This window comes from Panthera pardus, unplaced genomic scaffold, assembly GCF_024362965.1.
Source record: "Panthera pardus isolate Hobbes unplaced genomic scaffold, ASM2436296v1 HiC_scaffold_25, whole genome shotgun sequence".
Classification (NCBI taxonomy): domain Eukaryota; kingdom Metazoa; phylum Chordata; class Mammalia; order Carnivora; family Felidae; genus Panthera; species Panthera pardus.
In genome coordinates this window covers 1,799,032-1,815,297 of record NW_026526821.1, presented here as the reverse complement: position 1 = coordinate 1,815,297, position 16,266 = coordinate 1,799,032, and the positions used below count along the sequence as shown (strand labels likewise).

At 58.7% G+C, this 16,266-nt stretch overlaps 1 protein-coding gene across 6 annotated transcripts in view; it reads left to right on the top strand.

The window, feature by feature from the left end:
• The window catches only part of OSBPL2 (oxysterol binding protein like 2), a 37,024-nt gene extending 20,967 nt beyond the window's left edge, over positions 1 to 16,057 (top strand). For 4 of the 6 annotated variants that reach the window (XM_019426354.2, XM_019426356.2, XM_019426357.2 and 1 more), the window contains 10 exons: positions 1,059 to 1,193; positions 1,632 to 1,729; positions 4,392 to 4,574; positions 6,182 to 6,289; positions 6,897 to 6,986; positions 9,291 to 9,414; positions 10,823 to 10,951; positions 11,986 to 12,109; positions 13,013 to 13,103; positions 14,851 to 16,057. In XM_019426354.2, coding sequence (XP_019281899.1) covers positions 1,059 to 1,193; positions 1,632 to 1,729; positions 4,392 to 4,574; positions 6,182 to 6,289; positions 6,897 to 6,986; positions 9,291 to 9,414; positions 10,823 to 10,951; positions 11,986 to 12,109; positions 13,013 to 13,103; positions 14,851 to 14,953 — 1,185 coding nt within the window. In that variant the 3' untranslated portion in view covers positions 14,954 to 16,057. Of the gene's footprint in view, positions 1 to 1,058; positions 1,194 to 1,631; positions 1,730 to 4,391; positions 4,575 to 6,181; positions 6,290 to 6,896; positions 6,987 to 9,290; positions 9,415 to 10,822; positions 10,952 to 11,544; positions 11,702 to 11,985; positions 12,110 to 13,012; positions 13,104 to 14,850 lie in introns of those variants that run through there. The other 2 variants (XR_008417670.1, XM_053890064.1) reach the window with 2 other exon arrangements.
• The last annotated feature ends 209 nt before the right edge of the window (positions 16,058 to 16,266 follow it).

The window sequence follows — 16,266 nt, the reverse complement described above, 5'->3', positions numbered from 1 at the left end:
GAGCTAGGAGCTGTTTGGATTTGTGAAATCTGGGATGACGGGATTACTCCAGCCCCCTCGGTCGAATGTCTGCGCCTCGTCCCCCCACACCGACGATCCCAGTTTCTAACCACAGTGCAGGTGACCGATTTAGACCAGCACTCAATTAATGACTCACCTGCTCTATCCCACACACACGACAGTTCCGGAGGACAGGACCACTTCTGCCGCCACCAGCGTGTGTGCTGACACGTGGGTGTTGGTTCCCTTTTGTGGGTCGTTTTGTCCGGAAGGCGCGTCTCCGGTCACCGTGCTTGGAGTTACCTGCCGTGGTCCCCGTCCACGTGGCTGGGCCCCCAGAGCTTGCGTGCGCTCATCTGCTTCTTTTGTTCTCGATGTTTGGACGTTGCTTTTCTAAATTACTTTTGTTCAAAATCGTAAACCTAAAGTCAGATCTCTGGGCTGAGGTTCCAAGAATTTCCCTTCCCGTCCCTGCCCTCGCGCTGCACTGGCCCTTCCCCTCGAGGAGACCGTTTCCACCCTCCGTGGTCTGTCTTCCCGTGCCTCATGAGGGGACCGTGTGTCACATCCTCCCTCCTTCTTCAGATGAACTAGAGGCTTTTCCGCCTCTGTTTCGCTGCGTGGTGCCACAGCCACGTAGAGCCACTGCTTAGGCTCACGGTCACCCCGCGGTGCCGTGCCTTCTGGCCGCCTATCCCTGTCAGATGTCTGCTGTGTGTTTGCCAGAGCATCTGTGGGGCGGGCTCCCGGAAACGGCCGCGGGACCGAAGGGCAGGTGCGCCCGCGCTTCTGCCGTGGTGCCCCGTCTCCAGGCGGCCCCGTTCTGCACCCCCACTGGCCGTGGGGGGCCTCTCTCCGTCCTGCCCTGCCCTGCCCTGCCCGTGGCCCGTGGGCAGCGCTGCTGCTCGAGCAGGCGAGCAGGCCGGGTCTCCACGGGGTTGACTTCCTTTCTCCTGACGAGCTGGACGAGCATCTTCCCTGCGCTCAGAGCGGGGCGGGCGTGGGCTCGGGTTCCTGGGGACCGTCCGTGGTGACGGGTCTTCACCGGCTCCTTCCAGGAGCTGTCCAAGATCACCATGCCCATCGCCTTCAATGAGCCTCTGAGTTTCCTCCAGCGGATCACGGAGTACATGGAGCACGTGGACCTCATTCACAGAGCCTCCTGCCAGTCCCAGGCCCTGGAAAGGATGCAGGTGGGCGGTGGGCCCCTCCGGGGGCGCCAGCCACGAGCCTGGTGTCCAGTGAGCGTGACGCCACGTGAGTGGCCCGCGGTGGTCGGCCCGCGTGGCTCCCGCTGACTCCTGGGTGCCGTCCTGCCCTGTGCCTCGGCTCCTCCTGGGTCCGCTCGGGACCAGCCCCCCCCCCCCCCCCCCCCCGCCCCGTGTGTGGGTGCGGCCACCCCGCCGACCTGGCACGGGGCCTCAGGGCCGCCCGGGCTGGGGGAGGGGGGCACACGATTCCTGCCTGTGTGGTTTGAGGAAGTGCTCGCGCTGACGGGCGTTTCCCCGGAAGTTCCGTAATCTCAAAACACGTGACGAGGGAGACCCGTGCCAGCGGGAGCACATCTGGCGCGGAGAGGCTGCGCGTCCCCCCCGTGGCCCCCCACTCACCGTCCTGTGCGCTGTTCCCAGTGCGTTGCTGCCTTCGCGGTGTCGGCGGTGGCTTCCCAGTGGGAGAGGACCGGCAAGCCCTTCAACCCGCTCCTGGGAGAGACGTACGAGCTGATCAGGTAAGGGGTCGGGGCCGCGGGCGCCCGGCACGGGTGCGCAGGGGTGAAGCGGAGCTCCGGGCTCCAGAGAGGAGGGGAGGCGACAGGCGACGGAGGGGCGCTGGCTCGCCTGGAACCGACGTGGACACGGGCCCGGCCCACGTCAGCAGGGCATCTGGTGACTGTCACCAGGGCAGGTGCAGCTGCGGGCAGTAGCTCCCGTGTGCTGGCCAGGGGCCGGGTGGGGTCTCTGCCGGGTGGCTCCCCGTGCCGCCCCCCCGACCTGGTCTTCTGACCTGGTCTTTGAGCCCCGCGCACGCCCCAGAAACGGCACGGCCTGTGGCGGTCCTGGCGGGGGCCCCACGAGGGTGGACCGGGCCTGTTTGGGGTGCTCTTTCCCGACCCCGCTGCCCGCGTGAGATGCCCACCCAGACCAGCAAGTAAATCAGCGGACGGTGGCGCTGTGCTCCCCGCCATCTGCTCAGCCCGGCTGGGGCTCCTCTGTGGGGCCGTTTGGGGCTCCCTCTGGGTCCTGTAGAGAGTCTGTGGGGGTGTCTTAGTGAATGAAAGCGTAACTTCAACGATAAGAGCACACCCTTTTTAGAAGACGCGTGAGTTGAGAAAAGCGAAAAGGGAGACGTCATCCCACAGGAGACCGTGAAGGTTGTGGTCGATTTCCTTGAGTGCGAGCACGTGTGTGGTCTGTCATTTAGCATCGTGCCATCGTCATTTCCCCACGGTGTCACAGGCTTTTGCTAAGTTACGCTGCCACGTTTTGTGTCTGGCGTCTGCGTGCGCCCCAGCTTGACGCACGCACCGCCCCCTTGCGCCGCGGAGTCGTGGCGGCGTGCTGTGTCGTCACGGCGTCTTGATCTCAGGGAGCCCTGCGGGTTGTGCTTCTCGGGCCGTTTATTGCCCTTAATGGCCGAGTTGTTCATGATGAGAGTTTCTCAAAGGTGAGTAAGTGGCTGTGGACGGGCGGTGGGGGGTGGGTCTGCTTGAGTCGGCGCTCCGGGCGCGTGCGGCTCAGGGAAGCGTGTGCCAGGGTGTGTGTGTGTCAGCACTGCTTTCACACCTTTGCGGGAGGAGTCGGCAGTGTTAGCAACACAGGCATAAATCACCTCCCACTCGGACGGTGGCACAGATGTCCGGGTCCGGGCTCTGACCCGTTTCTGGCCGCCCGGGGCGGCCCTGCCGCTGGCCCCTCTGCGTGCCGCTGGCCTGGTTTTCTCACGGACGGAGATGTTGGCTGCCGCTCGGTGCGCGGGCACCTGCTTTCGGAACCCCGCTGCCTTGGAGGCAGCCGGGCGTGTTAGAGGCACGGTGCTGCCGTGGGGGTCCGTGCAGGCGACCCTGGGTGACCGTGGCAAGTCCCTGCTTCTTCAGTCCAGAAACGGGGGACCTGAGGCCCAGGTGAGGGAAAGACCCGCCCCGAGACTCACTGTTCAGAGGAACTTTTGTTGTGAGTTCCCAGAGAGCGCTTTCTTTATCAGCCACGCCTCTGCTGCCTCCCCACGGTGCATGTGTCCTGGTGCCCGGGTGGGTGGCTCTGACCTTGTCTAGCCACCAGGAAATTATTGGCGTTTTCGTTATTAAAAAGCACCATTAACATATCTTGAAAAGAGGAATTAAAGCTGATACGAAAGAAGTTCCAGACGATGGGAAGTGAGCACGTGGGTTCAGAGACAGCATGACCCACCATCCACGACCCGTGGTGCTGACGGCCACCCCTGATCATCAGTCACTTCCAGGATTCGGCTGAGGGGTTGAGGCGAAGCCCCGGACTGACCGAGAAACGAGCATCTTCCCGGGCGTGCAGGCCCGTCTTCGGGTCCAGGTCGCACTGCGGCCGCGTCTGCTGCACGCGGGGCCCCGAGGGCCCTTCCGGTCTGAGGAGCTTTGTAACTAAACCGAGTCGTTCTCCAGTGTCTTCTTCCCTACAGATTGCTCCTCAGCGGCTAAAAATAGCACTTTCTTTTCTTAGACAAGTATTCATTTTGTAAATTACATACCTTGGTTGGCAACCTTTTAAAATCTAATTTTTCAACTTTCCTTCCTCTGTAACGATTGGAAATTCTGATTCCAGTTAAGTTAGTAATTATGTGGTTTAGCTTTTATAATTTTTAACGACTACAACTGTAGGTGTATTCACAGTTCCGGAACAATTAAAAACTGACATTTTTATTGAAAAAGAGCGTGTACTGAAAATCCCATTTCCTGGCCCAGGAGTATCTTGGGGCATCAGACATGGCACGTCACAGAACTTCCAGGAGCCCTAGCAGGGACTAGAGGAGGGCCCCCTTCGGGAAGGCCGCTCTTGCGGTTCTTGGGCGCTGGGTGCCCCTCGAGGGCTGAGGTGGCCGCGTCTAAATCACCGGCTCTAGGAGTTTTCTTCTAGACCTGCACGTGCTGGGGGCAGCGTGGGTGGAGGCCCCTCACACTCTTTCTCCTTCCATGCGGGGTTCAGATTTGCCCAGAGGCGGTGGGCGCACGTGCAAGTGTCGGGGGGGGCAGGGGGGCGGTCAGTGTCAGGCCAAGGGTGGCGTCAGAGAGCGAGTGTTGAATATTTCTGTCACTCAGGGTGGCCGGGGGCTGCGGGGCTCCCCCAAGAGGTGTGCCGAGCCAACCTTTGTCGGATTTCGCTGTCACTGATGTGCTCTCTCCCTCTTGTTTTTGTGCCTAGGGAGGATTTAGGATTCAGATTCATATCCGAGCAGGTGAGCCACCACCCCCCGATCAGTGCATTTTATTCAGAAGGCCTCCACCAGGACTTCTTGTTTCACGGCTCCATCTACCCGAAGCTGAAGTTCTGGGGCAAGAGCGTGGAGGCCGAGCCCCGGGGCACCATCACGCTGGAGCTGCTCAAGTGAGTGCGGAGGCCGGGGGCCGGGCGGGCGCCTTTCTTAAGTTCCAGCGGAAGGGTCTTTCCCCCGGCAGACACTCCTTCGAACAGGCAACGCCCCCCAGACCCCTCATCGGGACTGGGTGTGATGTGGGCGTCTGGGACAGCCCACCGAGGACCTGGATGGCTTTAGTCACTGCCTGTGGTAGTCCTTCCGCTTGGTGATGAGCCGCACGTAGCACCTTACAACAGCCGCTCTCTCCTCTGCCACGTGGTTTCTGAGGGCTAGGGCCGGGGTGGGGGGGGGCAGCGTGGCAGGCGCTCTGGCTCGGGGTCCCGTGAGGTGGCGGGCAGGACGCGGGCCGAAGGCGGCTGGTGGGACATCTGCTTGTAGGCCCCCTTCCGTGGCCGTTGGCGGGAGGCCGGGGGGTGCTCACAGCGGGGTGCTGGCATCCACCAGAGCTGGGGACCCAAGGGGGATGGAGCCACGGTGTCTCTTAGGACCTCATCGCAGAGGTGGCCTCACCCTGACCTTAAACCCTCGTTGGTCACGAGGACCACGCTGCTTGAGGGTGGGAGGGAGACACGGATGAAACCTGGGAGGTGGGGGACTTTGAGGGGCGTCGTGGAGGCTGCCCGCACACCCATGAAATCTCAGTCCAAACGCTCCCCGGTGTTTGTTCGGACACCTCGCAAAGCAAAAGCCCATCTCTAGCAGTCGCGTGGACGTTGCAAAACCAGCGTAGACCCGGTCTAGGCCACGGCGTGCCGCAGGCTCCCTGAGATGCACGTCTTGCTAACCGTGGCCCGCCGTGATGAAGCACGGGGTATGATTTTTGTTTCACGTTGGCCCAGCCTGGCTGGTTGCCGGAGAATACCAGCCCCTGACCCCCGTGTACCCAGGGCTGATGGGGTCACCAGGTGCAGTGAGGGCACCCCACTTCTGGGAAGCATGTGCGTCTTGCGGCGGTCTGTGCTTTCTTGGGGCGTGGCATGCAGAACTGAAAAGTGGCAAATCTTACTGATTAACGCATTTGAGTTTCCCCTGGAAATTTGAGGGGCCCCGAATACTTGTCCTGAAATACTTCTGCTTTGAGCTAGTCTCTGCCCTTGATCATGGCTCTTTGACACGGCCTCCCTCGAGACACGGGTCTCACGAACTTGCATCACATCCGTGGGGGTTCTTTTCTCCTTGGGTCAGGCCACTGGGGGAGGATGAGGGATACGAGCAAAGGCGTCTGGGAAGGCGTTCCACACGGAGCTGCTCCCTGGACCTCGGGCGGGGTGTGGGCCATGCGGCTCCCGCAGGCGCCGGCTGAAGAGGCCATTGTGTGGACAGCTTCCCGGGACAGCCTTTTCTCTTTGTCTCGGTGGTCTCCTGTTGCTTATTAACTTGTCTCGACATTTAAGTAGAAAGCTTTGTTGATGCTACAAAGGAAAGCAGAAGTAAATTTCAAACAAATGCTAAATAAATAGCCGCTGTTCGAGGGAGTTCAAAGCGATATTCTACTCCGGCACAGGTTTTAAGGCAATTATGGCTTAATTCTGTCTGGTATTTTGCTTTTTAGGGTCACGCAAGTGTCTTTTGTTTGCTGGCGTCTGACTCGCGTGTTTTCTGGCATCTTTCACAGACACAATGAGGCTTACACCTGGACCAACCCTACCTGCTGTGTGCACAACGTGATTATCGGGAAGCTCTGGATAGAGCAGTACGGGACGGTGGAGATTCTGAACCACAGGTAATGGCACCGGTCGCGCGCCAGTCAGAGACCGCGCCGAGCCCCAGACGTGCTTGCCGTGAGCTCGGGGACACGCTTCCGGCCTGCTCCCGGCTGCCATTCAGGCCGTCGGGGTTCGGCGCGCCTGCGGGAAGAGCCAGGCCTGGGGGTGGCCGCCATGGTGCTGCTCGGTGGTGGCATCATCTTCGTGCCCCTGCTCACCTCTTGTTTTGGTTTCAGTCGCAGTAGCGAATTGATTTTGAGATTTTAAATGACACTAAAGAATGATGGGATTCCCACGTGAAACATCCTCAAATACTGACCTCTGTCCACCCTCGAACCTTCCTCCTGGAAGTTCGTGACATAGCGGCTTTGTCTTTCAGCAGCTTTATTGAGATACAGTTTGCATACCGTAAAATTCACGCATTTAAGTGAGTTTCGGTGTCTCTACTGAACTGTACCGTTGCCACCAGGCAGTGTCAGAGCATCTCCGTCACCCCAGAAAGGTGCCCCGCGCCCATCGCGGTCACTGCCCGACGCCCCAGCCCCGGCCACCCGGGTGTCTCGGTTCACCTTTCCCAGACATTTCGCGTCGTACAACGGAAGCCTGTGTTTGTTTTTCCCGCAGAACTGGAGATAAGTGTGTGCTTCATTTTAAACCGTGTGGACTGTTTGGAAAAGAACTTCACAAAGTGGAGGGGCACATCCAGGACAAAAAGTAGGTCTGCGTCCGGGTGGCTCACCGTGGGCGGCGCGTGCGCCCCTTGATGGCGATGTGGGCGTGCCAGTGACGTTCGCTCACGCTAGAAAAGATTATGACTCTGTTTGGTCTAGAGAAGACACTCCCTCACTGGGTCTACAGAGAGACGAAGGGTTAGTTTTAAGTGTCGTTTCCGGGCGGTGAGTGATCGGGGTCTGTCTCGCCCTCTCCTGAGGAGGAGAGGTCTGGGTCTGACTCCTTTTGATCAAATGGACGTGAGGAGATGAGGTGCTCTCACTGAGAGGAAACGCTGCGCTTTTGCGAACAGAGCTGAGGTTGAAGACGTGACCACGCGTCTCCTCCGGAGCGGTGTCTGCCACGTGTTGCCAGGCACAACTCAGACCGTAGTGGGAGCCTCAGTTCCACGGGCCGGCTCGTGGCACTCTGGGAGTTAGAGACTTTTTACGTGTTGGACCAGAGAAACGGTCAGAAGTTCCCAATAGATTTCCCGGGGTTCTCTCTCCTTTGGGTTATTTAAAAAAACATTTTTTGTAATGTTTACTTATTTTTGAGAGAGAGAGACAGAGCGTGAGTAGGGGAGGGGCAGAGAGAGGCGGAGGGTCGGGCGGGGACACAGAATTCGAAGCAGGCTCCAGGCTGCGAGCTGTCAGCACAGAGCCCGACTCGGGGCTGCGAGACCGTGACTTGAGCCGAAGTTGGACGCTTGACCGACCGAGCCGCCCAGGCGCCCCGACCTTTGGGTTATTTTATCTTATGTTTTTGGCCTCAGATTTCTCACTTTTTATTCCCCAGTCAGGAAATTGGGATTTGTATAATGTCATGAAACCCCTTCCACCTCCTAAAAACTAGACATTTTCTTTCTTTCTTTCTTTCTTTCTTTCTTTCTTCTTCTTCTTTTTTTTCTTTTTTTGAAGTAGCCTCCATGCGAACATGGGGCTTGAACTCACCACCCTGACATCGAGAGTCAGGTGCCCCACCCACTGAGCTAGTCAGATGCCCCACCTATGTTTTAATTAGAAACAAGTTTCCAGGGTAAAACGGTGGGTGCTGTTTCTTCTGCTGCCGAGTACCAGAAAGTCACCTGTTCAAACAGCCTGTCAGATGCTTTTAGACTTTAGACTCTGACCGCCGTGCCCACTGAAGTGAGCCGGGGCTCAGCTCGGAGACCTTGCAGGACAGCAGCCCTCTTCAGGACAAGGGCACCGGCCATTGCCCCGAGCAGCCTGTCCCTGGTGGTGGAAACAACCCAGAGAGAGACCGTGGTCAGCGTGAAACGGGCCTGCAGAAACGGGCCACTCCTCACTGCCACGCGCACCGTCCCGGAGGGTCTGCAAACCCTGTTCTGATTTTTTGATTTTCCATCCCAAACTGGAGTGAGCTCTTGCCTAACGCCGTGCCTCTTGGGGACAGAATATGTCGGCCAAGGTGACTAAGTCCTGAGTGAGGACTGGCCGAGTGTCCCCCGCCAGTCCCCGCGTGGCCACTTTCCAGGCTGAGCCCGAGGCAGGGGTGCCCGCCCTCCCAGAAATGTCACACGCCTGGCAGAACAGCATCTCCAGGCGGTGCGTGGCCACCGTGCTTTCCCCGCAGGAAGACACAAAAAAGACAAAAAGAAAAAAACAAAAAACAGTCCAGCGCTGTTGGCGTTGTTCCTTTTGGAGTCCGGCAAAGCGCTCTGGTGGTTGATCTGGACAGTTTCCAGAGGTCGTTAGGAAATGAAGCAAGCAGACGGGTACTGATGTGGGCATCCGATCTGTGGATATGAAGATAAAGCAGACAATGCCAGCTGAAATTGCGAGGGCTGTTGATGTGATTTGTAGGAAAGGGAAGGACACAGTCTCGGAGGTTCATGTATTTCAAGGGCAGTGGCCAGACCAGCACGTGGGTTCCAGCGAAACCTTCCCTTTTTCTCACCTTTTCTTGTCCACACTCGTGGGGGCTTGTGCCCTTATCTTCTTTCTGCTTTGGCAAATTAGGCCCGAGGGGGGACCCTCAAAGGCAGATTTTCCTCTTCGCACCTCTGTCCAGAGAGGTTCTCAAATTTACAAGGAGACAAACCAGAATGGGAATGTACTCCACGGTCACGGTCACAATCGAGGTGCTGCCTGTTTAGATGAAGGGTTTATAATTGCTATAAACACGGTTTTAAAAATTCCCTTTGATGGGGCGCCTGGCTGGCTCAGTCAGAAGAGCACACGGCTCTTAATCTCCAGGTCGTGAGTCTGAGCCCACGTTGGGTGTAGAGATTACTAAAGATAAATAAATAAACTTAAGCAAAATTAAAATTCCCTTTGACTACAGCAAAAAGAAGCTCTTTATGATCTATGGAAAATGGACAGAGTGTTTGTGGGGAATAGACCCTGCTGCGTACGAGTCCTTCAAGAAGCGGGAGAGGAGAGGCGACCACCTGAGCAAGCCACAGCCGGTAAGGTGCTGCCCCCGGGGGGGGGGGGGGGGCGCGAGGTGGGGAGGGCTTCAGAGTCGAGTGCGGGGGGAGTCTGCCTTCCCTCTGCTGGGCCTGTGGGGTCCCAGCTGGAGAGGATGAAGGCCTGGAATCCGCCCGTCCGTCTGTGTGCTGCTCGGGGCCTCGGTTTACCTGCATCTCTGTGTGCAGAGGCTGCTGCCGTCAGCCGGGCTCGGGGGCCACTTGGTACGCCATGTCCCCCAAGCCTGGCAGAGCCCAAGTGCACCTACGTTTCTTTCTGGGAACGCCGTGCTCCGGGTTCTTCTTTGTAAACCTCCTGTCTCCCAGCACCTCGTTAGCTTAGACCTATTAAAAAATCAAGACTGTCATGTCTGTGTTTTCAGTTCTGAGCACCAGGTAATATATTCCACAGTTGGGAAGTTTTGGCAAGGATACTCTCCCCCCAGAGCTTTGGAATACTGATGATCTCAGGGCTAAAACTAGAAGGGGTAGCTCAAAGGAAGGGTCAGGTTGTTCGAGGTAAGAAGAGAGAGGGGGCCAGGCCCAAGGCGTTCAGCCTCCCCCAGGGTTTCAGTGGTCCGGCCCTGTGGCATCGCCTGAGTGCTGCTGGACACCTTCCAACGTGCTCTTTGACTTTAAAAAGCAAAAGGAACGTTCCATGTGAAGACCACACAGACTTGGAATGTGAAATGCCCGAAGGGGTGGCTTTTGGTGCCTTAGTTTAGCTTCGTTGTCCTCTGGGTGACTCGACATGAGACAGACTTGTGTGAGCACTTGCCCGGGAGCAGCCTTCTGTAGCTCCTGGCACCGAACCCCGTGGCCCGCAGCCAGCGGTACCGAGCCCCGTTGGACGTCGGCCGGGAGGGTCCCGAGGCCGCGTCGTCATGTCCCCGCGTTCTCCCGCAGCAGCCGCGGGGGTGGCCACTGCTTCCTTCTCCGGGTCCCGCTGCTTGGGAAATGTGAGGGTGGTTGCGTTTTGTCTTCAGATGTGGTCTGCAGGCGGGGTTCAGTCTAGAGGTGCTAAGGGTCCATGAGGTCGCCCGGCGTGAGCGGTTCTGGCGGAGGGCCGAGCTGCGGCGTGTGGGGACTGGCTCCGGCCGGGGAGGGCCGCACCCCGCCTGGCCGCTGCTGTAGAAGGCCCAGCCCCCCAGCCCCCCAGCCCCACCTGCCAGCCGGCGGCTCCCTAGGCGTTGGTGTGTGCTCTCCCCGGGAGGGCGGGGGGGGGGGGGTGCACTCCTGTGCTGCTGACTTCCTGCCCTCTGGGGGAGCCCCAGCACGGGGAGCCCCTGCAAAGAGAGCATCACGGCATCTTCTCCCTTACCAGAGAGCCCATCTTGCCCTGCCTGACAGTCGCTCCGAGAGTAGCTGTCCCGCCCGGCCGGCCGGCCCACGGTGTTCTGTGTTTCAGGACGACAGCTCCCAGAAAGCTGACGGCGATGTGGCGGATGCCGTGCCCGAGGTTCAGGAGACTGTGCAGGTCATTCCAGGCAGCAAGCTACTCTGGAGGGTCAACACTCGGCCCCCCAACTCTGCCCAGGTCCGTACCCCCGACCCCGCCCCTCTCCCACCCCTGACCCCTGGCCAGGCCAGACCCCTCAGCCGTTCCCCGGCCCCGTGTCCACGCCGCCTAGGACCTTGCTTCCTCAGAGTGAGCCTCTGAGGGCTCCCCGCCCTCCCGGAGCCCCAGTCGAGCCTCGGCCACGGCCTGGCCTCCCCGGGGCAAAGGCAGTGCTCCGCCAACACGTCGTGTGGGTGTGCTGCCGTGCCCCTGACACGCGGGGAGACAGGAGCCCCGCGTGCACACGGTGCCTTCTCTAGGCGGCCTGCACCGACTGGGTCTCACTGAAAGGGGCTTCCAGACTGCTTTTGAGAGATTATTTTCCCGACTTGTCGGTTTAGATGCTTAAATGCATTTTGGTACTTATGTTTGAAAATTACGCTTATAATTTATATTGCACATGATAAGTTTATTACATCCCGTATGATAGGGTGCAGTATAGAGGGTGACTGTATAAATGTAATAATTTTGTGTAGTAACTGTTATTTTAGTATCTATCATTACTTATCTCGTTCATACGTAAAACATACGGACTACATGTGAAGTCTGCTTCACTCCTATCACCCTACCAGACCACAGTAAAAAGGAGACAGAACCCCCACCTACACGGACGTCACCTCGACACAGCCACTGCTGGCTCCCAGCAGAGTGTAAAATAGTTCGACCCAACAGGGCAAAGGTGTACTTCTTGCCAGGAATTCCTCTTAAAAACAACACTTGTTCCTCCTCCCTGTGGTTCGTGTCTGTGGACCCAGGAGTGGAGCTGGAGGGCCGGCAGGTGCGGGACAGTGAGGAGGTGCTGGGAGCCTTCCCAGGACCGGCCGGGGGGGAGGGGGGGGGCGGGGGGGGGGGGCGGGCGGGGCGGGGCGGCTGTGGGGCTGCGTCCGCACGGACTGTGGGGCAGAGCGTGGACCGGCAGGAGTGGCCAGGACCCGGCCGCCCCGAGCGGCCTAGCCGAGCGGAGCGCGGAAACATGCCAGCGTGGTGACGGGTTTCCGCGCCTCTCCCCCCAGATGTACAATTTTACCAGCTTCACCGTCAGTCTCAACGAGCTGCAGAGCGGCATGGAGAAGACCCTGGCTCCCACGGACTGCCGCCTGCGCCCCGACATCCGCGGCATGGAGAACGGCGACATGGGTGCGCTCGCGGGCCGGTGGGGGGGGGGGGCGCCCGTGCTGCAGGTGGACAGACAGGGAGACTGAGGACAGTGCCTCTCGCACTCTCCGTGGTGGAAGAGGTTTAGAAATCCCAGCCTGCTGCAGACCAGTCCCCTTGTGGATAGGATACGATTAAGTTACTAGAAAAATGAAGGACAACGGGTGCGGAACACGAGTCCCCCAGTTCTTATCAGCGAAATTGGGGTAACGTTTCCAAGGTTGGACGTGTTCTCCATCCAAAGTCAGTGTAGGACCGCATCCCGGGCCCAGGCTGCTCGCGCACCGTGGGTGTCTCCGCGTGACGAGGGAGCGGCCGCACGCCGGCTCACCCATCCACGTCGGCCGTGCGGTGGGCCGCTGGCCAGAGGGCCGTCCCAAGCGGTCCTGGGTTTTGTGGACACAGTCGTTGTCGAGTGGAGGGACTGCACGGGGCAGGGAGACCCCCACTCTCCAGGACCAGTGTCTGCACCCGCACCCGGGACCGGGCCGCAGAGCCCGAGGGTCAGGTTACGCGGGACGGTCCTCTGTGGGAAGCAGCCCCCGCTGGCCCCGGCCCTGCCCTGAGGGTCAAGTCGCCCGTGAGCCTGAGCTTGCCCTTGCGTGGTGCTCCTTCCCGAGCCCTGCTGCGCCCTCCTGCGGTGTGGGGGAAAGGCCTGCCTCTCCCCGCAGCCACACTGGGGTCGGGGCGCTGCTGTAGCCTCGTGACCGGGTGTGGTTTGCAGACGACGACGTTTCTGACCAGCGTGACTTCTCACCTAGGGTCTGGGGGTGGGGGCGCTGCCGCGTCTGTCTGCTTCCTTCCACCCTCGCCTCCGTCGGTTGTAAGCCGGGAGCCTCACCGTCGACTCTGAGTCCTTACCCACGCCGTGTGCTTGGCCCCCAGATCTGGCGAGCCAGGAGAAGGAGCGGCTGGAAGAGAAGCAGCGGGAGGCCCGGAGGGAACGGGCCAAGCAGGAGGCCGAGTGGCAGACCAGGTGAGGCCTCGGTGGCTGGGAGAGGGCAGTGGCCAGGGCCCCACGTGCACCTGTGGCTGAGCAGAAGCTATTTTGGGGTCCCATTAACGTGGGGCCGCAGCCCCGGGTCTGGCGTGGGTCCCGGGACACAGACGGGCCGAGCGTCCCCGAAGGTGAGTAGGCACCCTGCCAGTGCAGGGACAGGTCCCCTCCGACCCGGGCCTGGCAGTCCTGCCCACAGCGCATCTGACCCTGAGCATTCCTCTCAAATAGGACACAGTTTAAAACAAACCGTAGTCTGAACCAGGCCACCAGCTGGAGGACGACACAGCTTGTGGAAAGGCAGTGCTGTGGAAGGAATGGTGTGTTCAGCCATCGCCCTTTGACACTGCTGCAGGCTGCTCTTGTCCACGTCACCTGCCACGTGGCACAGGAGGCCGGATAGGTCCCGGCCGGCCCCACGTGGTAGCGTGGATAGGAGGGAGGGTGTGGAGAGCGGTGCCCAGGGGCATCGCAGGTGGGGACACACCTGTGTTCAGACCAGGTGAGAGGGTCACAGACACACAGAGACAGATAGAGACAGGGAGCAGACCCTGTGGGCCCGGGGCCTCCTGCTGTCTCACCGGAAAAGCGCAGTTGGTTTGTCAGTGGTCGTAATTACGTGAAAACAGCCCATTCGGTGAGGATTCAGTCGGGTAAGTACCGTAATACTTGAGCATAATTAAAAACATAATGTCCGTTAAAATGTTAGTCCTAGCAAAATCTTGGGGTGCATGGGGCACCTGGGTGGCTCAGTCGGTGGAGCATCTGACTTCGGCCCAGGTCATGATCTCACACTCTGAGTTCAAGCCCCACGTCGGGCTCTGTGCTGCCAGCTCAGAGCCTGGAACCTGCTTCTGACTCTGTGTCTCCCCCTCTCTCTGCCCCATCCCCACTCATGCTCTGTCTCTCTCTGTCTCAAAAATAAATTAAAAAAAACCATAAACAATTAAAAAAAAATCTTGGGGTGGCCTTGAGCTGTTCACTGAGTGTTTTTTCCAATCAAGCTTGATGCGCTGTAGGCATTGTTTTCTAGGCCTGGTCACGATCGCCTCCTGTGGCTGTTTTGTGACTAACATTTTTAAAACCATTTCTTTGTGCTCGGGCTTCCGACCTGATTTAAGTTTGCGCTTTCAGTCTTTCCAATATTTGGAACTGGCTTCATTCCAGAAAAAGCTTGAAAAGCATCCACCCTCCTTCATTGTCTTTAAGGAATCGATTTAAAAAATACATTGCAGAAGTAGCGATATTTGGTCCTCAGATGACTCCTTCTACTTTGTGAGCCCCAGGTCCTTAGTTGTCTTCAGGATGTGCGCCAGCAGTCGAGGGTCCGGGGGGCTTCCCAGGGCACGTGCCACACACGTGCCCGCGGTGGCGGCCCCGTTGCCTCCCTGCCCACAGGTCGTCCCCTTCCCCAGTTAGACACGCCGGGCCTACTTCCAGGGAAGGAACCAGCACTGTGCCCGTCCTTCCCTCGGAAGGGATAGTGGCCGTTCTCCGCTAACAGCCTAGCGTGTTTCCGTGAAGGCCTTGAGGGTCTGCTGGCGAAGCCCACTCTGGGCTGTTCGCGGGGACAGCATTCGAGAGAAAATGTGGTCGATAACTCTCAGCCGCGGCTGCTGCCCTGGGCTGCATCTAAAGCCGCGTGCTGATGCGGCGAGGCCTCCCTGCAGGGAACACGAGCCAGGTTGTGTCCACGTGCTTCCTGACCATGTCCTCTGTGTTCCAGGTGGTTTCATCAAGGCAGCAACCCACACACGGGGGCTCCCGACTGGTTGTATGCGGGGGGCTACTTTGAGCGGAATTTCTCCCGCTGCCCAGATATCTACTGAGGGGCCGGAGTGGCCCCCAGGACCGGAGACCGGACTGCATCAAGTGGTCACGGCAGAAACCAGCTTTTCCAGCGACTGTGTCCGTGGAGACAGCACCATCCCCGGTCAAGGATTCGATGCTAATTAACTTCTGATCGCCAAACATTTTACTACTGTTCATCAAGCTTCACATGGGATCATCGTGTTTTCATTAAGGGCGGAAAAGGACAATCCTCTGCCGTCCCTTCACGTGACGGGAATCAGCCCGGCTTGTTACAGCGCCCTCTTCATTGTAAAGTTCGTAACGGAAGTAAGTAACCAGGAAGGGTCTGAGTTCTAAGTCCCCCCGTGTCCCTCCTCCTAACGCAGTGGCAAAGGGTTTCTGAGACTGTCGTGCATTTGAACCAGTAACAGGGGAAGACGGATCTTGAAAGTAACCCTTCGAGGAGCTTTACGGGGCCAGGGGTTGCTTCCTAGATTACGGTAATGCAAAAGTGAAGACTTTCAGAGCGCCAGATGGAATGAAATGAAAGCTGTCAGATTCTGTATTTTTTACCAGTCTTCAATAATGTAAAGATTACTTTTAAAATATTTAAGTTAAAACTACTTGAATAGTATTTTGCCGGAGAGCAAGGTTTGCATTAATCACCAATCGTATACTGTCCGAAACGAAGCATTACCGTGACAGCCTGGGGTGGCCGGAAACCTCGAGAGTCGTGACGGACCTCCCCAGGCTGCTGCCAGCCTCGAAAGGGGCCCCGCCTCTGTCACCGGGGCTTCGTGGCCTCTGCAGGCCAGGCCCGCGTCACAGAGGGTCGCCGTGCCTACGGCAGGTGCGCCCTGCGGGAGGCTCCGAAGCAGCAGCCGCTACGGCCGTGTCATTAAAGTTACTTAACAAAAAATAGGTGCGTGTCCATCCTAGAAACATCCCTTCTGGTGGCTCTTGTCTTTCTGTAGAAGTGTCAACACCGCAGGCCTCAGCGGAGCTCTGAACGGAGAGCGTCTGCTGAGCGTGCACGCACTCACGCGGCCGTATGGAGTGCTGGGCTCTCGGTGGCAGGCTGCCGTCATTGTGTGTCCGGGCTTCGACGTCACATCTGTCATTAAAACACTTTTAAAAGCGAATACTTGTTCTGCAGCCTTGATTCTGTAGCTTTGGAAACCGGAAGTCAAGGTGTCGGGTGGAACCGAGCGTCTGCCCCACGGAGACGGGAGCGGAGCCACTGGCGACGGGCAGAGGTGTGCGAGGCTTTACGGTTCTGACGCTGTTCTGAGACGGGGTCGTGGCGCATCTGGTCGTCCGAACGGGGACCTCGTGCCCCTGTGGCCGTGGG